The sequence below is a fragment of the Nomascus leucogenys genome, chromosome 18 (genome assembly GCF_006542625.1).
Source record: "Nomascus leucogenys isolate Asia chromosome 18, Asia_NLE_v1, whole genome shotgun sequence".
Taxonomy (NCBI): Eukaryota; Metazoa; Chordata; class Mammalia; order Primates; family Hylobatidae; genus Nomascus; species Nomascus leucogenys.
Window position 1 is genome coordinate 83,877,414 of NC_044398.1, and position 23,919 is coordinate 83,901,332.

At 38.2% G+C, this 23,919-nt stretch overlaps 1 protein-coding gene and 1 non-coding gene across 5 annotated transcripts in view; one reads left to right on the plus strand and one right to left on the minus strand.

Moving 5' to 3' along the window:
• POLK (DNA polymerase kappa) overlaps window positions 1–23,919 on the plus strand; it is an 89,048-nt gene that overhangs the window by 15,995 nt on the left and 49,134 nt on the right. For 3 of the 4 annotated variants that reach the window (XM_003266076.4, XM_030798711.1, XM_030798709.1), the window contains exon 2: window positions 18,893–19,040. In XM_003266076.4, coding sequence (XP_003266124.1) covers window positions 18,906–19,040 — 135 coding nt within the window. In that variant the 5' untranslated portion in view covers window positions 18,893–18,905. Of the gene's footprint in view, window positions 1–6,867; window positions 6,896–18,892; window positions 19,041–23,919 lie in introns of those variants that run through there. The other variant, XM_030798710.1, reaches the window with a different exon arrangement.
• Window positions 10,529–10,589, minus strand: LOC115831347. The gene has a single exon (XR_004026864.1). It is a non-coding gene; the product is annotated as a U7 small nuclear RNA (small nuclear RNA).

Genomic DNA, 23,919 nt, shown 5'->3' on the forward strand with positions numbered 1-23,919 from the left:
TATATATGTATACACACACACACATACACACACAAATACGTGTGTGTATATATGTATATACACATGTGTATGTGTGTGTGTGTATATATATAGTTTTATTCTTAGATCAACTGTTTGGACTTTACTTTTGACATACCTGCTTTTCTTCTCTTAACCTAGTAGTTTTGCTTTCACTTAAATTTTTAATTCTTTTTATAAGGTATCTCAAAATCTTTTTGGAAAGAAATAGATAACCAGGCAGGCTGATAGGTAAGAAGGTAAGAAGACCACTTGTTAAATAATTCCATGTGTTGCTTTTAAAATGTCTGTCTTATTAAGACCAGTGCCTAAAAATTTATGGGCATAGATATTCATCACAGCATTTTTTATAATAGAGAAAAATTAGAAACAACCTAACTGCTGTCACTAGGGAGCTGTTATATGAAATACAGTTCAACCATACAGTGTAACACTGCACAGCCATTAAAAATGATATTAGAATATTGGTACTCTCAGACAAAGATTTGGAAGCAAGAAGTTAGAAGTTCAGCCGTCCCCAAGTGGCCAAACTAAATTCAGATGCCCAGACACATCATGATGGCATGGAAAATTTCCCTTCATACAGTCTTAAATAAAGAACACAGACTACAAAACGATATGTAGGATGAAATCTACTATGTCTAAAATATGTAGATGATACACTTATACTGCATATAAGTAAAAAAAATACGGAAGAAAAAATGATTCTATAGTTCCATAATTATTTAAATAAAAATAATTCCATGATTAAGAGGGGAAGAAAAGGTTACAAATCTGTATGAATAGCGTGATGTCATTTTTGTATAAAATGTATGAAGAAACAGACATAGAAGAAAGTCATAAAAGTGTCCCAAAATATTATATTAATGATCATTCTCTCTGGATTGTTGCATGATATATTTATTATCTTTGTTTCCCTTTTATGCATTCTGATATAAATTTTTTTTGTAGCAAGCATGAACTTTTATCATTGGAATAAACATTGATGCTATATTAAAATTAGAGTGTGGTGGAGCATGGTGGCTCATGTCTATAATTCCAGCACTTTGAAAGGCCTAGGCAGGAGGACCACATGAGGCCAGGAGTTCGAGACCAGTTTGGGCAACATAGCAAGAACTCCACTCTACCAAAAAATAAATAAATAAATAAAAATTTGGGCAAGGTGGCACATACGTGTAGTCCTGGCTACTCTGGAGGCTGAGTCAGAAGGATCACTTAAGCCTAGAAGTTCGAGGTTACAGTGAGCTATGATTGTGCCACTGCACTCCAACCTGGGCAACAAAGCAAGATCCTGTCTCTTAAACAAAAATAGAATTTAATGAAATAGATGTTATAAAATGTAAAGTTATGTATTTTCACGACATAAGTGAATACAGTTATCCCTTGGTATCCATGGGGGATTGGCTCCCAGACCTCCCACAGACACCAAAATCCACGATTGCTCAAGTCCCTGATATAAAATGGCATAGCATTTACATATAACCTTTATATAGTCTTCTATAGACTTTAAATCATCTGTAGATTCTTTAGAATACTTAATTGTGTTAGTCCATTTGCATTGCTTTAAAGGAATATCTGAGACTGGGTAATTTATAAAGAAAAGAGATTTATTTTGACCCATGGTTCTGCAAGCTATATAGGAAGCATAGTGCCAGCATCCGCTCCTGGTGAGGGCCTCAGGAAGCTTCCAATCATGGTAGAAGGCAAAGGGGAGGCAAGCACATTACATGGAGAGAGCAGGAGCAAAAGAAAGAGGGGGGAGGTGCCACACTCTTTTTAACAACTTGTGAACTCAGAGCAAGAACTCACTTATTACCACAAGGAGGGCACTAAGCCATTCATGAGGGTAATAGGTCATGACCTACCCCCATGACCCAAACACCTCCCAGTAGGCCCCACTCCAACATTGGGGATCACATTTCAACATGAGATTTGGAGAGGAACACACACATACAAACCATGGATGCATGGTTTGGATGCAGTATAAGTAATTGTTATACTGTTACATAGTATATGCTATACAAATAGTTGTAAATGCTCTATAAATAGTTGTTATACTATTGTTTAGAGAATAATGACAAGGAAAATTGTACATGTTCAGTACAGATTTTTAAAAATAATTTTTTATATACAGTGGTTGAATACACAGATGTGGAACCCATGGATATGAAAGGCGAAGTACACAGATTATAATCTTGTAATATATATATAAACATGTCAAAACGTATACTGGAGTATATGGAGATCTTTTAGATTGAAATAGTATGAAAAATACTTAATACGTTTCAATTATTTAAGTACATACATATAATTGAATATAAACATGTACATATAGATGAAATTGTACCCTTCATATCCAGTCTTACATTCCAGGAGATACAATAGAACTATCAGCACAAATTTTGCAGTAAATCTTAGTTCACTCAAATTCACATGAAATGGCTAACAACAACAAAAACTTTCTTTTTTTGAATAATGCTTTCCCTTTACTTTCCCTTTTCCTTTAAGTAGAAATATAGGGCCCTTTTTACTTGATAGTTGATTTTTCAGTTTTTAAGTTAGGTAATGTCTGGTGAAAAGCTGTTTTAGATGCTATGATTATTGAAGAAATTACCCTTTGGATTACTGGGAAGATCTCCAGTTGATCCAAAATGTATTTTTCTTTATGTTTCTCACATTTCAGGGTATTCAAAAAGCTGAATCTATTTGTATTTCTTTTTTTTGAGATGGAATCTTGCTTTGTCACCGAGGCTGGAGTGCATTGGCACGATCTAGGCTCACTGCAACCTCCACCTCCTAGGTTCAAGCAATTCTCCTGCCTCAGCCTCTTTGTATTTTTTTTTTCCTTTTTCTTTTTTTTGAGTTGGAATCTCACTTTGTCATCGAGGCTGGAGTGCATTGGCATGATCTAGGCTCACTGTAACCTCCACCTCCCAGGTTCAAGCGACTCTGTCAACCTCAGCCTTGGATAATTGTATTACCTTATCCAAGGTACCTACTAAATACATACCTCAGTTTCCTCATCTCTGATGAATATTATATCATGCATGTAAAATACTATAAGAGCCAAATGTTAACTTTTACAATTATTGTGTTTGTAAAAACTTAACTGATATGTTGTTACTAATTTTATTTTTATCTGTATATTAGTCTGTTCATTCATTCAACACACATTTAATAATTAACAGGTCTAATGGCCTAGCACTGTAGCAGTTTTTGCCCTCTTGAAATTTTTTTCTTCTTTTGAGATGGAGTCTCGCTCGTTGCCCATGCTGGAGTGCCGTGGCGTGATGTCCACTCACTGCAAGCTGCCTCCCGGGTTCATGCCATTCTCCTGCCTCAGCCTTGCGAGTAGCTGGGACTACAAGTGCCTGCCGCCATGCCCGGCTAATTTTTTGTATTTTTTTACTAGAGACGGAGTTTCACCATGTTAGCCAGGATGGTCTCGATCTCCTGACCTCGTGATCCCATAAGTTTGGGAGGCCAAGGCAGGTGGATCACGAGGTCAGGAGTTCAAGACCAGCCTAGCCAAGATGCTGAAACCTGTCTGTACTAAAAATACAAAAATTAGCCAGGCATGGTGGTGGGCACCTGTAATCCCAGCTAGTCGGGAGGCTGAGGCAAAGAATAGCTTGAACCTGGGAGGCGGAGGTTGTAGTGAGCCAAGATTGCACCACTACACTCCAGCCTGGGTAACAGAGCAAGACTCTGTCTCAAAAAAAAAGAGAGTAAGCTGTAAACTTATCTCATACTTTCTGAGGGTCAAGGATATGAGCACAGCATAGTTAAATTTCTCTGGCTCATGAGGGTCCAGTCAAGTTATTATCTAGGGCAGTATTCTTTGACTAGAGGAGGATCCACTTCTATGGTCACTCACATGACCTCCTCACAGGGCTGTCTCACATGGCAGCTGGCTTCCCCAGAGTTAGTAATCCAAGTGAGAATAAGAACATCTAAGATGGAAGTCCCATTCCTTTATAAACCATTTTTGATTTTTTGTTTTTTAACTTTTAGGTTCAGGAGTACATGTACACATTTATTATATAGGTAAATTACATGCCATGGGGTATGGTGTACAGATTGTCACCCAGGTAATAAGCATAGTACCCCATATGTAGTTTTTCAATCCTCTCCCTCCTCCCACCCTCCACCCTCAAGTAGCTCCAGTGTCTGTTGTTCCCTTCTTTGTATACTGAAAGTTTAACTCCCACTTATAAATGAGAACATGCGGTGTTTAGTTTTGTTTCTATGTTAGTTTGCTTAGGATGATGACCTCCAGCTCCATCCATTTTGCCTCAAAGGACATGATCTCTTCCTTTATTATGGCTGTATAGTATTCCTTTGTGTATATGTACCCATTTTTTTTTAAATCCAGTCTACCATTAATGGACATTTAGGTTGATTCCATGCCTTTGCTATTGTGAATAGTGCTGCAATGAACAAGCACATGCGTGTGTCTTTTATGGTAGAACGATGTATATTCCTTTGGATATATACCCAATAATGGCATTGCCAGGTTGAATGGTAATTCTGTTTTAAGTTCTTTGAGAAATTGCCAAACTGCTTTCCACAATGCCTGAACTAATTTACATTCCCACCAGTAGTGTATGAGTGTTCCCTTTTCACTACAACTTTGCCAGCATCTGTTATTTTTTGATTTTTTAAAAATGGCAATTCTGACTGGTGGGAGGTGATACCATTGTGATTTTGATTTGCAGTTCTCTAATGATGAGAAATGTTGAGCATTTTTTCATATGTTTGTTAGCCACATGTATGTCTTCTTTTGAAAAGTAGTTGTTCATGTTTTTGCCCACTTTATAATGGGGTTATTCTTTTTTTGCTTTAAAATTTTGTTTCAGTTCCTTATAGATGCTGGATATTAGACCTTTGTTGGATCCATAGTTTGCAGAAATTTTCTCTCATTCTGTACGTTCTTTTTATTCTGTTGACAGTTTCTTTTGCTGTGCAGAACCTCTTTAGTTTAATTAGGTCCCACTTGTCAGTTTTTGTTGTTGTTGTAATTGCTTTTGGCATATTCATCATAAAATCTTTGCCAAAGCCTGTGTCCAGAATCTTATTTCCTAGGTTGTCTTCCAGGGTTTTTATAGTTTTAGGTTTTACATTTAAGTCTTTAATCCATCTTGAGTTGATTTTTGTACTGTATACTGTAATAAAAGGGTCCAGTTTCAATCTTATGCATGTGGCTAACCAGTTATCTCAGCACCGTTTATTGAATAGGGAGTTCTTTCTCCATTGCGTGTTTTTGTTGATTTTGTCAAAGATCAAATGATTGTAGGCATGTGGTTGTACTTCTTGGCTCTCTATTCTGTTCCATTTGTCTGTGTGTCTGTTTTGTACCGCTACCATGTTGTTTTGGTTACTGTATTGTTGTAATATAGTTTGAAGTCTGGTAATGTGATGCCTCCAGCTTTGTTCTTTTTGCTTAGGGTTACCTTGGCTATTTGAGCTCTTTTTTGGTTTCATAGGAAATTTAAAATAGTTTTTTCTAGTTCTAGTTTTGTGAAGAGTGTCCTTTGTAGTTTGATAGAAATAGCATTGAATCTGTAATTTGCTTTGGGCAGCATGACTATTTTAACAATGTTGTTTCATTCTATCCATGAGCATGGAATATTTTTCCATTTGTTTGTGTTACCTTTGATTTCTTTGAGCAGTGTTTTTTTAATTCTCATTGTAGAGCTATTTCACCTCTCTTTCAATACCTGGTTAGATATTTTATTCTTTTTGTGGCTATTGGGAATGGGATTGCATTCCTGATTTGGCTCTCAGCTTGGATGTTGTTGGTGTATAGGAATGCTACAGATTTTTGTACAATGATTTTGTATCCTGAAGCTTTGCTGAGGTTTATCACATCAAGGAGCTTTTGGAGCTGGGCGTGGTGGCTCATGCCTATAATCCCAGCACTTTGGGAGGCCAAGGCAGGTGGATCACTTGAGGTCAGGAATTTGAGACCAGCCTGGCCAACATGATGAAATGCCATCTCTACTAAAAATACAAAAATTAGCCAGGCATGGTGGTGCATGCCTGTAGTCCCAGTTACTCAGGAGGCTGAGGCAGGAGAATCACTTGAACCTAGAAGGCAGAGGTTGCAATGAGCTGAGATCGTGTCACTGCACTGCAGCTTGGATGACAGAGCGAGACCCTGTCTTAAAAAAAAAAAAAAAAAGCTTTTGGGTTGAGACCATGAGGTTTTCTGGGTATAGAATGATATGGTCTGCAAACAGGGATAGACTGACTTGGATTGGGTTTTGACTGTCTCCTATATGTCGATGATCTTTGTTCCTATCCATATTCAGGGATGAGTTTGGTTCTTTCATATAATGGCATTTGGTCTATTACCTCCTGTACTGTTTTATTGTAATCCTTAGATTTCTTGGATTGGGTTTTGACTGTCTCCTATATGTCCAAATATCTTTGTTAGTTTTTTGCCTCAATGATATGTCTAATATTATCAGTGGGTGTTACAATCTCCCACCGTTATTGTGTGGTTATCTAAGTTTCTTCATAGGTCTCTAAGAGCTTGATTTATAAATCTTGATTTATGCACTCCTATGTTGAGTGCATATATATTTAGAAAAGTTAGGTCCTTTTGTTGAATTGAGCCCTTAACCATGATGTAATGTCCCTCTTTGTCTTTTTTGATCTTTGTTTATTTAAAGTCTGTTTTGTCTGAAATTACAATAGCAATCCATGGTTTTTTCTGTATTCTGTTTGCTTTATAGGTTTTTCTTCATCCCTTTACTTTGAGTCTGTGGGTGTCATTGCATGTGATATGGGTCTCCTGAAGACAGCATACCATTGGATTTTGCTTCTTTATCCAAGTTATCATTCTGTCTTTTAATTGGGGTGTGCATTCAAGGTTAGTATTGATGTGTGCAGATTTGATGCTGTCATGTTGTTAGTCAGTTATTATGAAGACTTGTTTGTGTGGCTGTTTTGTAGTGTCACTGGTCTGTGTAGTTAAATGTGTTTTTGTAGTGGCCAGTAACAGTCTTTCCTTTCCATATCTAGCACTTCCTTCAGGACCTCAGTAAGGCAGGTATAGTGGTAACTAATTCAATTACCACTTACTTGTCTGAAAAGGATCTTATTTCTCCTTCATTTGTGAAGCTTAGTTTGGCTGGATATAGAATTCTCGGTTGAAAAATTTTTTTTTAAAGAATGCTAAATATAAGCCCCCAATCTCTTCTGGCTTAATAAGGTTTCTGCTGACAAGTCTGCTTGTTAGCCTAATGGGGCTCACTTTGTAGGTACCCTGCCTCTTCTTTCTAGCTGTCTTTACATTTTTTCTTTCAGACCATGGAGACTGATGACTATGTGCCTTTGGGATGATCTTCTTGTGCAGTATTTCACAGGGGTTCTCTGCATTTCCTGAATTTGAATGTTGGCCTCTCTAGCGAAGTTGTGAAAATTTCATAGACAATATCCTGAAATATGTTTTCCAAGTTGCTTACTTTCTCTCTCTCTCTTTTAGGGATGCCAATAAGTCATAGATTTGGTCTCTTTACATAATCACGTATTTCTTGGAGGTTTTGTTCAGTCTTCTTTATTGTTTTTTATTTTTGTGTGACTGGGTTATTTCAGAGAGCTACTCTTCAAGCTCTGAGATTCTTTCCTTACCTTGGTGGATTCTGCTGTTAATACTTGGGATTGCATTTTGAAATTCTTCTGGTGTGTTTTTCATCTCTATCAGGTGAGTTTGGTTCTTTTATATAATGGCCATTTGGTCTATTACCTCCTGTACTGTTTTATTGTAATCCTTAGATTTCTTGAATTGGGTTTTGACTTTCTCCTATATGTTGATGATCTTTGTTCCTATCCATATTCTGGATTCTGTCTCTGACATTTCAGCCTAGTTAAGAACAATTGCCTGGGAACTAGTGTGGTCGTTTGGAGGTAAGAGGACACTCTGGCTTTTTGAGTTGCTAGAGTTCTTGTGCTGGTTCTTTCTCATTTGTGTGGGCTCATATTCCTTCAGTTTTTGATGTTGCTATCCTTTGGATGGATTTTTTTGCTTTTCTCTTCTTTGTTGCCCTGGGGGATTTGATTATGGTATAAGGTGGATTCAGTTGATGAGCTTTGATTCTAGTCTGTTCCTGGGTCTTGGAGGAGCGCTCTCTGATTACTTTCTCTGTGCCTGCATTTTTTGGGGGGTGTTCTGGTCCACAGGGCTTCCTCAGTCAGGTTCCTCAGTTGGCAGAGAGGCTGCATTCTTGCAACATCAGCCCTAATCTGCTATCTGTGTGCTTCCTGGGGAAACATGGGGTTGTGCCTGCCCGCAGAGTTCAGGTGGAAGTGGGAACCCTGGATTGGAAGTTCTAGTAGATGTGGCCCATCTGGCTACAAGAGGCAGGGTGGGTGGAATTGCTTGCCCTGCCATCTGGGTGTTTCCGTGGCAACAAAAGGCTGCACCCCTCGGCAAATTCAGGCAGAAGCAGGACCACTGGGCCAGAAGCTCTAGCAGGCATGGCTCACCTGGCTACCAGTGGTGGGGGTGGGTGGAGGCACCCACCCTGCCCCCTGGGTGTTTGCTGGGACAATAGTAGGCTGTGCCCACCAGCTGAGTTCCCACAGAAGCGGGACCCCTGGGCTGGAAGCTCTAGCATGTGTTGCCCCCCAGCTGCCAGAGTCAGGGATGGGCAGGGTGACATGCTGTCTTGACTGGGCGTTTACTGGTACAACAGGAAGCTGAGCCCTCCTGCTAAGTTCACACAGATGTGGAGCTGCTGGGCTGGAAGCTCTCACAAGCATTGCTTGCCTGGCTACCAGTGACAGGGGCGGGTAGGGCCATGTAATTTGCTGTCCTGGTGTTTCTTGGGATGACAGGAAGCTGCATCCTTCAGCTGAGTTCACACAGAAGCAGGACTGCTGGGCTAGAAGCTCTAGCAAGCATTGCCTGCCTGGCTACCTGTGGCAAGGGTAGATGGAGTGGCCAGCCAAATTCTGGCTGAAGCAGGACCACTGGGCTGGAGGCTGTTGTTGAGCCCCATCCGGCAAGGAGTAGTGAAGAAATCTTACTGCTTTCAGGCACTGCAGTGGCGGCCTCTACTGGGGCTATAACACTGGTGCTGATCTGCTCCGGGGCGCAAGACTTGTAGAGGTGCCCTTGGGCTTCAGAATTGCCTCCACCAAACATCCCAGTGGCTCTCTGCCTCAGTCTAGAAGCATGGGGATGGGGGGCACAGGGTGGCCAGGGGGAATCTCCCATTCCCAGTCTTGCACAGGTCTCTGTGGAAAGTGTGAATCCCCCTGGGGGCTCTCACTCACCATTTCCGGTGTTGGTTAGGTTCTCCTGGCTCTGTGCTTAGCACAGACAAGCTGGTGCCCACCTTCATTCCTCCGTGCTTTCTGTGTTCCCCTACTGCCTTGATAGATCTCAACGTTGTTTCTCAGATGATCAGCCTGCAAGGTCAGTGTTCACTAGCCCTTTTGCTTATTAATAACTCTGTGAGAGCAGTGCGCATGAGCTGCTTCTAGTGTGCCATCTTGGCCCCACTAACCTAACCCATTTTTAGATGTTACATTCCATCACTTCTACTTCTGCTATAATCTATTTGTTAGAAGCAGATCACTTAATTACACGTTATGGCATTAGTTTGTTGTGCCTTTTGTGCTTTTCCTAGCATTTGTGAAGTATTGAAAGTAATTATTTTAGCAGTGTTAGGAAATGTGTATTTTATAATAATTATTTTAGTAGTGTTAGAAAATGTATATTTTATTTGCGGTTCAAATTTTTTGTTTTTTATTTTTTATTTATTTATTTATTTATTTTTTTGAGACGGAGTCTTGCTCTGTCGCCCAGGTTGGAGTGCAGTGGCGCAATCTCGGCTCACTGCAAGCTCCGCCTCCCAGGCTCACGCCATTCTCCTGCCTCAGCTGCCCGAGTAGCTGGGACTACAGGCGCCTGCCATCGCGCCTGGCTAATTTTTTGTAGTTTTAGTAGAGATAGGGTGTCACCATGTTAGCCAGGATGGTCTCGATCTCCTGACGTCGTGATCCACCTGCCTCGGCCTCCCAAAGTGCTGAGATTACAGGCTTGAGCCACCGTGCCCAGCCTCAAATTTTATTTTTTAGTGTACTTTGTAGTATAGAAATAAGTACTTCATATGCTGGAGGTTGCTGTTAACATTTTATGAACTTTCATAATACTATATAGCATGTGCACATTTTTTAAAGTCTTCTTAAAATAAACAGCATATTTAGATCTCATTAATTTAAAAAAGTTACCAGTAAGTCTGGACTGCTTTTTCTTTTATGAAAAAAATTAAGCTAACTTAAACCACATATTAAGCTAACATAAACCACATTGTGATAGTTTGATGAACTAATCTAGCTTGGTGTTTTGCAATGTTTTTTAACCCATGCTTTCTTTCATAAATCTTCCATTAGTGTTTTATGAAACTTCAAAAAAAATTACTAAGTACAAACCAAGTTATAGTATCTCAGAGGAGAGAGAGATATCATCTCATCAATTTTTTTTGGCAGGGGTGGTGGGAGCTTTCTGGTGAAGACTGGAAAACCTGTTAGACAAATTCTAAAAAACTGTAACATTCATCTCATCAATTGAGAATAATTATTTTTACTAATTTAGTGTAAATCCCAGATGCCGTTGTTTATTATCAGATGCTTTTTATATAATATGTGTTTAAGTGGTTTTATTTTTTATTTTGTTTTATTTTTTTTGAGATGGAGTTTTGCTTTTGTTGCCTAGGCTGGAATGCAGTGGCACGACATCAGCTCACTGCAACCTCCACTTCCCAAGTTCAAGCAATTCTCCTGCCTCAGCCTCCTGAGTAGCTGGGATTACAGGCTCGTGCCACCATGCCCAGCCAATTTTTTGTATTTTTAGTAGAGATGGGATTTCATCTTGTTGGCCAGGCTGGTCTCTAACTCCTGACCTCAGGTGATCCACCTGCCTCAGCCTCCCAAAGTGCAGGGATTATAGGCCCGAGCCACCGTGCCCAGCCGTTTAAGTGTATTTTTATAGCACAGGGTTAATAATAGTTTCCAAATGGACTGTCAGTATTTTAAAAGTAAGGCTCTTTTTAACAGTGTGCTCTTAAAAGAAAAAAATATTATTAAGGATTTTTTTTTTCAATTTATTGGGCAGGGGGAAGCTATGTGATTACGTTTCTAAATCATTTTGGCTTAATCACTGCAAGACCACAACTTCTTGCTGATTTTTTTTTTTATCATGTTTTAGCAAGTCCCGAAGCAGTATTTTTGGGATGTTTAATTTTTTTGTTTCTGGTATTTAGGCATGTATGATATGACTAGGAAGAAAATAGCATAATGATTTTCAGAGCTGATTTGCTATGGAAACCATCTTTTAAAATTCATCAATAGTAAACAACTGTTATTGCGGTCTTTGAGTTGGTAACAATCGCAATGTATATTAGTGTTCACACAAATATTTCTTTTTCTGTTTCTTTCTTTTCTTTTTTTGAGACAGGGTGTCTCTGTCACCCAAACTGGAATGCAGTGGCACTATCATGGTTTACTGCAGCCTAGACCTACTAGGCTTCAGAGATACTCCCACTTCAGCCTCCCAAGTTTAATTTTTTTTGTAGAGACATGGGTCTTACTCTGTTGCCCAGGCTGGTCTCAAACCCCTGGGCTCAAGCAGTCCTCCCGCCTCAGCCCCCCAAAGGGCTGGGATTATAGGCATAAGCCACCACACCCTACTCACATAAATATTTCTAAGGAATTTGGAGAGTCAAATAAATGAAGTTTACTATGAGCTTTCCCCTTTTTGTAGGTTACCTATTTATTCTTTTAAATTAGTGATAGAATACATATGAAGAAATTATAGAAGAGCTGTAAAGTAGCATTAGTAGAACAGAGATCTAAGGAAATATTTGCGATTTTTATCTAAAATTTCATTTGAACGGGGTTATGTTGCTAAGGAGTTTTAAACCCCTGCCATACACTATTAGAGCTGTAAGAAAACTAAAAAGTCAGGAGCAGTGGATCAAGAAACAATATCAAGGTTAGAACTCAGAAGAAACTTAGGAGCAGTTTGGCAAAGGGGACAATTGAAAGGATCATTTTTCCAGGACAGGAAAATAATAATAGCTTATACAACTCTTTTTGGTTTTATTAGATATTTTCCTTCCAATAGTGTGGAGTGTAGTGTGGAGATAAATAGCACAGTATCTCGATTTCTTATTTGTAGTGTAACCCTATCCTATTATCCTGGCTTCTGTTGTAATTTTTTTTTTTTTTTAAGACACAGGCTTCGTCACCCTGTCTCTTAAAAACTCTTGCTCTGTCACCCAAGCTGGAGTGCAGTGGCATAACCATGACTCACTGCGGCTTTGAACTCCTGGGCTCAAGCGATCCTCCTGCCTCAGCCTTCCGAGTAGCTGGGACTACAGGCACATGTCAACACACCTGGCTATTTTTTTGTATAGACAGGGTGTCACTATGTTGCCCAGGCTGGTGTTGAGTTCCTAACCTGAAATGATCCTTCCATCTTGGCCTCCCAAAGTGCTGTAATCACAACCCTGAGCCACTGCCCCAGCCTAATTTTACATTAAAATCGTAATATTCTGGATTGTAGAACTTAAAAAATACGGTACCAAAAAAGGTACTACAGGAGAAATGTTTTCTCCTTTTCTAAGGACATTAGTATGAACCATCCCTTAAGACCTGTGCACTTTACTGAAACAAAATTAGTCTATTTAGCGTCACTTTTATATAGATAGATATTTTTGCCGACATCTAGTGCCCAAAGAAACTCCCAGCCTATCTCCTTCATGTTGAGTCAGCATTCCAAGAAACAATCAACTCATAAGATAAAAACTTAGATTTTCACACTTATGAGTATGTTTATGTCTGAGTTAAAGTTTTCATTGTTAAAGAACCTGGAAGGCTTTTTATAAAATATGCAACTCATCATCCAAATAGAAACTTAAAAACTTGGAGGCCGAGCACAGGGGCTCACGCCTATAATCCCAGCACTTTAGGAGACTGAGGCGGGCAGATCACCTGAGGTCAGGAGTTTGAGACCAGCCTGAACAACATGGAGAAACCCCGTCTCTACTAAAAATACAAAATTAGCCAGGCATGGTGGTGCATGCCTGTAATCCCAGCTACCCAGCTACTCGGGAGGCTGAGGCAGGAGAATCGCTTGAACCTGGGAGGCGGAGGTTGCTGTGAGCCAATATTGCACCATTGCACTCCAGCCTGGGCAACAAGACCGAAACTCCATCTTCTGTCTCAAAAAAAAAACCAAAAAACAAAAACAAAAATTTGGTGTCTTGGGTAATTTACCTTTCAATTGACACTGTAGGTAATATGTTTATGTCAGAATATTATTCATCCTGTTGAAAGAAGATAATTTCCACTTATTGTTCTATAAGAATGAATTTAATGTATTTAGGATGAAGTAGAGTATAGATTTTTAAATTTCCCTCTGTCCCATTCTTCTTCACTAGAACCAGTTAAATGAATAAAAAAAGGAGAAAGGCAGTAGAAGAGAATACATGCATGGTTCTCACAAGGCAGGCCTTCTGTCTCTGGTAAAAAACTTGAGTTTCCTTTTAGTGTATATACTCTTGGTTTAGGATCTGTGGAGTTTCATTATTTCTGTTCTTTCTCTCAGTGACACATGTAAATGAGAAAATCGTTCAAATCCAGTCTAAAATATTTTTGAAAGTTTTTTCCTCGTTTTGCAAAAATATTAAAAGCTAAAGCTAAAAATTCAAAGTTGCACCTATACTTTCATTTTTGTCATACAAAAATTGTGGCCATATGGTTTCAGTGTATGTTTTCGTGTATCTGTGTGTAAAATAATTGAAGAACATGGAAAAGTAATCTGTTAAAGTCTTGAAATTGTGATTTTTTATTTTCTTGAAATTTCAAAAAATATTTTTAAAATAAATGAAAATGAAAAAGGAAATTTTAAAGTAGATCATATAAGATGTATTGGTTTGAAAATTACTACTTTAAATGTAGAGTAATATCCCTAATTCAATGCATTGTATTTAAATTTATAGAGAATAATAAGAGCATTTAATCACATTCTGAAATTTTGTGCTGGGTGCTTAATCTGTTCAAAGTATTAAATATTTGAAGATTTGGGAGATTTAAAATAGTATTTGTCCTTAAAGTATATAAAGGTTTTCTGAGGAAATTATTGCATTTGGTTATTTAGAGTATATTAGAAATAGGAAACAAGCCCCACCTAGGAACTTATTGTAGTCCCGCCCCCTCTCTCTCCCTCCCTCTGCCTTTCTCCCATCCGCTTTCTCCTCCCCTTCTCTCTTATTACTTTTGGTATATTTCGCATATCTTTGTAGATTAATTCCAGGTGACTTTGATCACAGTGTGATTTTTTATATAGCTTTCTTTACCTCTTATAGGTGGGAGGAGCCCTACCACACTAAAACTTTTTCCTTAGAATTCTTTCTTAAAAATTCTTAAGTTTCCATCTTTATTACCACCAAAAACAAAAGCTTGCCTTATATGTGTGTGTATATGTGTGTTTGTGTGTGTGTGTGTGTGTGTGTATATATATATATATATATATATATGTATATGTGTATTTTTTTTTTTGAGGCGGAATCTTACTCTGTTGCCCAGGCTGCAGTGCAGTGGTGTGATCTCGGCTCACTGCAACCTGGCTCACTGCAACCGCTGCCTCCCAGTTTCAAGCGATTATCCTGCCTCAGCCTCCCGAGTAGCCGGGATTACAGGCACCTGCCACCGCGCCCAGCTCATTTTTATATTTTTAGTAGAGACGGGGTTTCACCATATTGGCCAGGCTGGTCTGGAACCCCTGACCTCGTGATCCAGCCACCTCGGCCTCCCAAAGTGCTGGGATTACAGGCGCGAGCCACCGCGCCCAGCCTTATTTATTTATTTATTTATTTATTTATTTATTTATTTATTTATTTTTGAGACGGAGTCTCGCTCTGGCCCAGGCTGGAGTGCAGTGGTATAGTCTCGGCCCACTGAAGCCTCTGCCTCCCAGGTTCAAGCGATTCTTCTGTCTCAGCGTCCTGAGTAGCTGGGATTATAGGCATGTGCCACCACACCCAGCTAATTTTGTATTTTAAGTAGAGAGGGTTTCACCATTTTGGCCAGGTTGGTCTTGAACTCCTGATTTCAGGTGATCCACCCACCTCGGCCTCCCAAAGTGCTGGGATTGTAGGCGTGCGTCACTGCTCCCAGCTGTGCCTTATATTTTTAACTAGTAACCTGAATAAATTCAGGGCGATTTTGAAAGCAGAGCTCACAGGATTTCCTGATAGTTTGGATGTGGGTGTATGAGAAAGAGAGGGGTCAACGATGACTCCTGGGTTATTTGCATGAGCAACTGGAATAGATTAGAGTTGCCCTCAATGGATACCAGGAAGGCCGTAAATGGAGCTGGTTGGAGGGGATGGAGGCAGATGAAAAGATTACTTTCGGACGTGTTAAACTTGAAATGTCAAACACGTATTTGGACTGGTGCTATAAACCTGTAAGTCATTGGCATGCAGATGATAGTCAACATATGCTTATGAAACTGGACAAAAATTTCATGGTAATTAGGTATCAATAAGCAGGAAGGTAGCAAAAAACTAACTTTACCTATCTCACAATTTTGCCTTGTCCCAGGATTGCCCATAGCCCAGTTCTTTTGATTCAAGCACCAAAACCAACTCTTAGAGTTTTTTGTTTGTTTGTTTGGTTTGGTTTTTTTGAGGCAGGTTCTTGCTCTGTTGCCCAGGCTGGAGTGCAGTGGCATGACCATGGCTTACTGTAGCCTTGACCTCCCAGGCTCAAGTGAAACTCCCAACTCAGCCTTCCAAGTAGCTTGGACTACAGGTGTGCATCACTACACCTGGCTAATTTTTTACTTTTATTTTTGTAGACATGAATCTCACTGTGTTACCAGGGCTGGTGTTGAACTCCTGGGCTTAACCAATCCTCCTGCCTTGGCCTCACAAAGTGCTAGAATTACAGCCATGCACCCGGCCTCTTCTCAAGAGTTTTTTGGCTAAGCAATTAATATATGTGAAGAGTAGGCATTCAATAATATGTCTTTTCCTTTTATACATTTCATCATTTAAAGGGCAAGGCAGCCAGGAGTTGTGGCATGTGCCTTCAGTCTCAGCTATTTGGGAGGCTGAGGTGGGAGGATCACTTGAGCCCAGGAATTAAAGTCCAGCCTGGGCAGCCCACCCCTGTCTCTAAAAAACAAGAGCCAGGTGTGGTGGCTCAGGCCTGTAATCTCAGCTCTTTGGGAGGCTGGGACAGACGGATCACTTGAATAGTTTGAGACCAGCCTGGCTAACATGACGAAACCCCATCTTTACTAAAAATACAAAAATTAACCAGGCGTGGTGTTGTGTGCCTGTAGTTCAAGCTACTTGGGAGGCTGAGGCAGGAGAATCGCTTGAACCCAGGAGGCAGAGGTAGCAGGAAGCCGAGATCACACCACTGCACTCCAGCCTGGGTGACAGAGTGAGACTTGGTCTCTGAATGAATGAATGAATGAATGAATGAATGTATATGAATAACAACAATGACAAACCCAGAAACATGGGCAAGACAGCTTAAATGTAGGATGTTTGCATTTAGCCACTTCACTCTTTAGTAGTGAAGGTATGGCGAAATTATGACTGAATTACATTCACCTGCTTTACTAGAAAATGACAAGTAATTGGATTAATGAAGCGTAAGGCAAAATATAGAGTAATATTAGCTCAGTGTGATAGTCGAAGGGAAAAAAATTCAAATGATAACAAAAAACCAACCTATATTCCCCTGGGCTCTACGAAATAACATCTATACCAGTGGTTCTTATACTTTGGGACACATCGGAATTACCTGGGCATCTCTTTAAAATACTCCTATCTGGCTCCTACTCCCAGACCTTCTATTTATTTGGTATGGGAGGAGCTTTGGCATCACAGCTCTCCAGGTGGGCCTAATGTGCAGCAAAGTTTGAGAACTACCATGATGTATACTTTTTTTCCTAGTGGAACTACCACTAATAGTCACAGTATTCAGAGTCCCTTCCAAAATTCTTTTTATTCTTTGCTGATGCCCAAAACAGAAGCAGCATTGTTAAGGGAAGATCCTCAAGGCAGAGTGGAGTAAATGAGCGTCCTCTCTAAATCATACAAATAAGTCACAATCGTAATTTATTTTAGATTCATGACGACTGTTCATCTGGCCACTTATTTATAGCATACATGATCCCCAAATTGAAGGCAACCATAATGTCATGGAGTGCATCAGAGTTGAAGTAAGAAGGCTTGCATTCAAATCCCAATTCTTCCACTTACTAATTATGATGGGCAATTCATTCAATCTTGCTGAAGTTCTCATTTTTTTCTCCCTAATATGGAAATAACCAGATCTGTTTTGCGTGGTTCTAAATATCTTTAAAAGCTAATGTATGTGAAGATAAACTATAAAGTTTATAAAGATATTAAAGAATTATTATCTGAAAGGATTTTTCTTAACTTTAGAGGTGACGTAACTTTCTAGCTTATTTTTTTTTCTGTATTTTTTCATTGCCTTAAGAAGGAGATCTGCATGCAGTAGATAATAAATGCATTTGAACTTAACATGTGTAGTAGAGGAAGTATTATTTTGTATTTCTATACCATGTTTTAATCTGGGTAGAAACACAAGTTTTCTACTCATGCCTGGGTTCCAGCACATGTGTTGCTACTCGTTAGCAAATTTGTGTCAGTATACATGTTCTAAGACTCAGGTTTGTCACCTTTTTGTATGGATATTAATGTCTATCAGGGCTGTTATGGCCCTCATATGTAGTGCCGTAAGCATAGTAGCTAGAATGGAGCATGCAGAAAATGCTAATTCCTTTCTTCTCTCCAAGAATATCATAATCTTGTGATAGTACAAATGACCCTTGAACACCACAGGGGCTAGGGACCATGCCCACGCACAATAAAAAATTCACGTATAATTTTTGACTCCTGAAGAACGTAACTACTAATAGCCTATTGTAAACTGGAAGCCTTACTAATAAGGTATACAGTTGATTAATATGTATTTTATATGTTATATTTGTTCTGTACTGTATTTTTACAATAAAGAAAACCAGAGAAAGGAAAATGTTATTAAGAAAATCATAAAGGAGACAAAATATATTTATTATGGTGGAAGTAGATCATATGGTGGAAGTAGATCATATGGTGGAAGTAGATCATAAAGATCTTCATCTTCGTTGTCTTCATGTTGAATAAACTAAGGAGGAGAAAGCAGTGGGGTTGGTCTTTCTGTCTTGAGGGTGGCAGAGGCGGAAGAAATTCAAATATAAGTGGATTCTCTCAGTTCAAACCCCTGTTGTCTAAGAGTCAACTGTAATTTTTAAAATCTGAGTAATAATTTTTAGTAGCTAAAAATTCTTAACTGTCATTCAAAAATTTTGTTTTGCTGATTTCTATATCATTTAACGTTTTAAAACTTTTTTATTGATGCATAATGGATGTACATGGTGTTCCTGCCCCACCCCACTCCCACAACATGTTTTTTGGAGTTTTTTCTGGTTTTTGTTTGTTTTTTGGGGACAAAGTCTCATCTGTCACCCAGGCTGGAGTGCAGTAACGCAATCTCGGCTCACTGCAACCTCTGCCTCCCGGGTTCAAGCAATTCTCCTGCCTCAGCCTCCCTAGTAGCTGGGACTACAGGCACACGCCGTCATGCCTGGCTAATTTTTTTGTGTTTTAGTAGAGACAGGGTTTCACCATGTTGCCCAGGCTGGTCTCGAACCCCTGAGCTAGTCAATCTGCTCGCCTTGGCCTCCCAAAGTGCTAGGATTACGGGCAGGAGCCACCACGCCTGGCCACAGATGGTTTTAAAAGCAATGTTTATCTTTATGCTTTTTCAGGTAAGTTTATACCATGGATAGCACAAAGGAGAAGTGTGACAGTTACAAGGATGATCTTCTGCTTAGGATGGGACTTAATGATAATAAAGCAGGAATGGAAGGATTAGATAAAGAGAAAATTAACAAAATTATAATGGAAGCCACAAAGGTATGTTTCTTGTTTCTTTTGATATGTGTAATTTAATGACCTTTAATCTTGCTATTTCAAAGAAAATCATTTGGATATCATTTGTGTTTAATATTTCAATATTTTAATATATATTATTTTTAAACTACAAAAGGGTATGGAATAATCTCCCTTCTATTCTGTTGCTCCTACCATCCACGTTTCTATTTCACATGCATATAATAGGCATGTAAAACCAAAGTGATGTACATGTTCCTGTTCACCTTTTTTTTAACCCCAATGGGAGAAATTGTTTTGGTATTTGGATTTTTTTTTTCAGTTAATATAACTTGGAGCTCTTTCTGTATAGGTAATTAAAGATCTTCATTCTTTGTATGCCTGTGTGTGTGGATATAATGTAATTTATTGAACCATCCAAAAAGTTTATGGATAAATATATGTCATTTGTAGTCTTTTATTTTTACAAACATTACTAGTGAAGTAGGGAATAACGTTGTATTTTATAACTTTCTATATGTGCAAGTATAACTGTGGAAGAGATTCCTACAAGTGGAATTGTTTCTCCAACTACACATAGCACAAAAGAATATATGCAGGTGTGATTTTTATGAATTGCCAAATTACCCTCCATGGTGTTTCTATCAACTCACACTTTACCACAAATATGTGAGAGTATGTATTACCATACTGAAGCTGTGCCGACACAGTGTATTACTAAACTTCTGTATTTGTCAATCTGAGGTAATATAGTATAGCATTAATTTGTATTCCCCTTATGAAAAATTAGTTGCATATCTTTTCTTTTTTTTGAGATAAGGTCTCACTCTGTCACCCAGGCTGGAGTCCAGTAGCACAATAATAGCTCATTACAGCCTCACCCTGGTCTCAAGTGTTCCTCCCACCTCAGCCTTTGAAGAGCTAGGACAATAGGCACATGCCACCAAGCCTGGCTAACTTTTTATTTTTTGTAGAGAGGAGGTCTCACTATGTTGCCCAGGCTAGTCTTGAACTGCTGGCCTCAAGCAATCCCTCTACCTTAGCCTCTCAAAGTGCTGGGATTATAGGCATGAGCCACTGTGCCTAACGCTCTTTTGATATTTTAAAAATTATTTGCATTTCATTTTTTATGAACTCTGATTATATATTCTGTATACATATGCGCATTCAATAATTAGTTATCTTTTGACTTTGCTTATGGTAGTTTCTCCTGTTCAGAAATTTTTTGTTTCCTCCATTTTATGTAGTTGAATGTCAACTACATATGGCTTTCTTCAAGGTTATAAAAGAATTCTTTAATTTTTTTACCACTTTTTTGTTTCATTTATATATTATAGAATATATATGTATTAATGTTATGTGTATTAGCAATGTATATCAATATTAATATACATTAAAATATACATAATATATAATGTATATTAGTATGTTGTATTATATGTTATGTGTATTAATAAACACAATACATGTATAAATATACATGTAGAAAGATGTAAACTTTAAGAGAATATCCTTGTTCTTAGGAAATGCACGGTGATGTCCACAGCAACTTACTTTAAAATGGTTTAGCTAAAGGAGGGGAGAGTGTGTGTGTGTGTGTGTGTGTGTGTGTATGTGTGTGTGTGTGTATACACTCATGCACACATATATACATAGGAGTTGGGGAAGAAATCAAATGTAGCAGGATATTAATTGATGAATCTAGGTAAGGGTATATAGGTGTTCATTGAACTATTTTTTGAGCTTTTGCAGATTTGAAAATTCCAAGATAAAAAGTTAAGGAATTATTGTTAATTTTCTTAGCTATGAAAATGTTACTGTGAAGTGGGAAAATGGCCTTATTTTTAAATGCATACCGAAATCTTCTGTGGAATGGCTAAATATCTTGATATTTATAATTTAAAATGTTTCACTTGTAATGAAGCATATACAGTAAAATGTTAACAGCTGTTAAATCTGAGTGATAGTTTCATACGTGTTTATTGTATTCATGTTTTTTCTGCGTTTGAGACTTTTTTGATATTTTCATCATAAAAATGTTCAAAAAGAATAAAAAGAATAAAACCTATGAATCTAGTTTTTAGGTTAAGAAATAGAATATGTAGGTTACCCTAGATGTCCCTATCTGTCTGATCCTCCCTCTCTATTCTCTGTGTCCCAGTACAATTTATTAAATAGTCCATCCTTTTCCTACTGATCTGGTATGCTTTCTCTTCTGTTCCACTGGATCATTTGCCTGTTTGTATGTATACGATATGTTTTTTTATTATCATACTTTATAATAAGCCTTGATATCTGCCAGCACAATTTCTTTTTTTTACACTTTGTTCTTTTTCAAGAATATCCTGAGTATTCTTGAAGCTTTGCTTTCATATAAATTTTATGTGATATATATCAAAAATATATAGGTGCATATATAATTGGCACATATCACATAATTGGTATATAAAAATACATAGAATAATATATATTCCTCTAGTGCATGAGGTGAGTTTATCATAAATGGTACCTTGTTTAAATTAGAATTTTCTAATTGTTACTATTCCATAGCAATACAATTTACTTTTTTAAAACTCTTATCAGAAAATTTAAAATATGTAGAAAATTACAGAGAATAGTAAAGTAAATCCCCATATAATCATCACCCAGCATCAACAATTACCAACATTTTTGCAAATATAGTTATCTATCTTACCCTTCCCCTGCTGATTTTTGGAGTGAGGAGTAGAGTATTTTAAAACAAATTCCAATAAATTGGACACATTTCTAAAAGTTTACAATTTTTCAAAATGGACTCAAGAAGATACAGAGAATCTAAATAGACCTATATAATAAGGAAATAAATTAGTAATTAAAAATCTCCCCATCAAAGAAAAAAGACCAGGCCATTTGGCTTCTCTGGTGAGTTTCATCAAATATTGAAAGAAGAAATGATACCAATATTCCACAAGCTCTTCTAGAAAATAGAGAAGGATGGAACACTTCCCAACTCCTATGAGGCCAGTATCACCCTCATACCAAAGCCAAACACAAGGTTATACATCATTATGAATGCAAAAGTCCTCAACAAAATATTAGAGGACTGATTTAAACAATATAGCAAAAAGATTATGCACCATAACCAAATGGGATTTATCTTAGGAAAGCAAGGTTGGTTTAAGATCTAAAAATCAGCCAAGCTCATGCCTATGACCCCAGCAATTTGGGAGGCTGAGGCGGGTGGATCACCTGAGGTCAGGAGTTCAAGACCAGCCTGACCAATATGGTGAAACCCTGTCTCTACTAAAAATACAAAAATAAGCCAGGCGTGGTGGCATATGCCTGTAGTCCCAGCTACTCCAGGAGAATTGCTTGAATCTGGGAGGTGGAGGTTGCAGTGAGCTGAGATCGCGCCACTGCACTCCAGCCTGGGCAACAGAGCAAGACTCCTCAGAAAAAGAAAAAAAAAAGAGAGAGATCTGAAGATCAATTAATGTAATACATCATATTAAAATGGCAAAAAAACCACACGATCATCTTAGTAGACTCAGAAAAAGCATATTTGATAAAATCCCACCACTATTCATGCTAAAAGCTCTTAACAAACTTGAAATAGAAGGGTACTTCCTCAGTCTAGTAAAGGGCATCTATAAAAAAAACCTACAGTGTACGTCATACTTTATGGTGGAAGGCTGAACACTTTCTCCCTAAAATGAGGAACAAGGCAAGAATGTCTACTCTCACCTTTTCTACTCAACATAGTCCTAACAGTTCTAACCAGTGCAGTCAGGCAATAAAAATAAATAAAAGGGCCAGGTACAGTGGCTCACACCTGTAATCGCAGCACTTTGGTAGGCCGAGATAGAAGGATCACTTGAGCCCAGGAGTTTGACACCAGCCTGGGCAACATAGTGAGACCCTGTCTCTTAAAAACAAAACAAAACCCTTACGCCATACACAAAATTAACTCAAAATAGACTTAAAGAGCCAAAACAATACAACTTTTAGAAGAAAATTTGAGAAAGCCTCTGAGACCTTCAGTTAGGCAGAAATTTCTTAGATGTGATACTAAAAGCACAATCAATAAAAGAAAGTTGATGAATTGGTCCTCAACGAAATTTAAAATGTTTACACTTCAAAAGACAGCAATAAAAATAAAAAGATAGGTCAGGTGTGGTGGCTCATGCCTGTAATCCTAACACTTTGGAAGGCTGAGGTAGGAGGATCAGGAGTTTGAGACCAGCCTGGGCAACATGATGAGACCTCCCCCCCATCTCTTAAAAAAGAAAAAGATAGCAATGTGCCTTGGGTAAAATATTTGTAAAACACATGTGATAAAAGACTTATATCCAGAATATACAGAAAATGTCTACAACTCAATAAGACAAGCAACCGAATCAAAAAATGGTCAAAAGATGTGAATAGACATTTCAGTAAAGAAGATATACAAATGGCTCTAGGCACATGAAAAGATGCTCAATATCATTAGTCATCAGGGAAATAAAAATTTAAAAACCACAAAGAGATGCCATTCATGCTACTATTGCTTAGAATAGCTATAATAAATAAGACACAGTAACAATTGTTGGCAAGAATGTGGAGAAATTGGAACCCTCCTACATTGCTGATGGGATTATAAAATGGTTCAACCACTTTGGAAAACAGACTGGCATTTCCTCAAAAGGTTGAGTGTAGAGGTACCATATGACACAGAAACCCTACTCCTAGGTACATACCTGAGAGAAATGACAACATATGTCCACATGAAAACTTGTCCACAGATGTTTATGATAGCATTTTTCACTGTAGCCAAAAAGTGAAAATAAGCTAAATGTCTATCAACCAGATAAATGGATAGACACTATGTTCAATGATGAAATGATGGGCAGTTTTTTGAATTATTTTCTACGTTTTCTTTAATGAC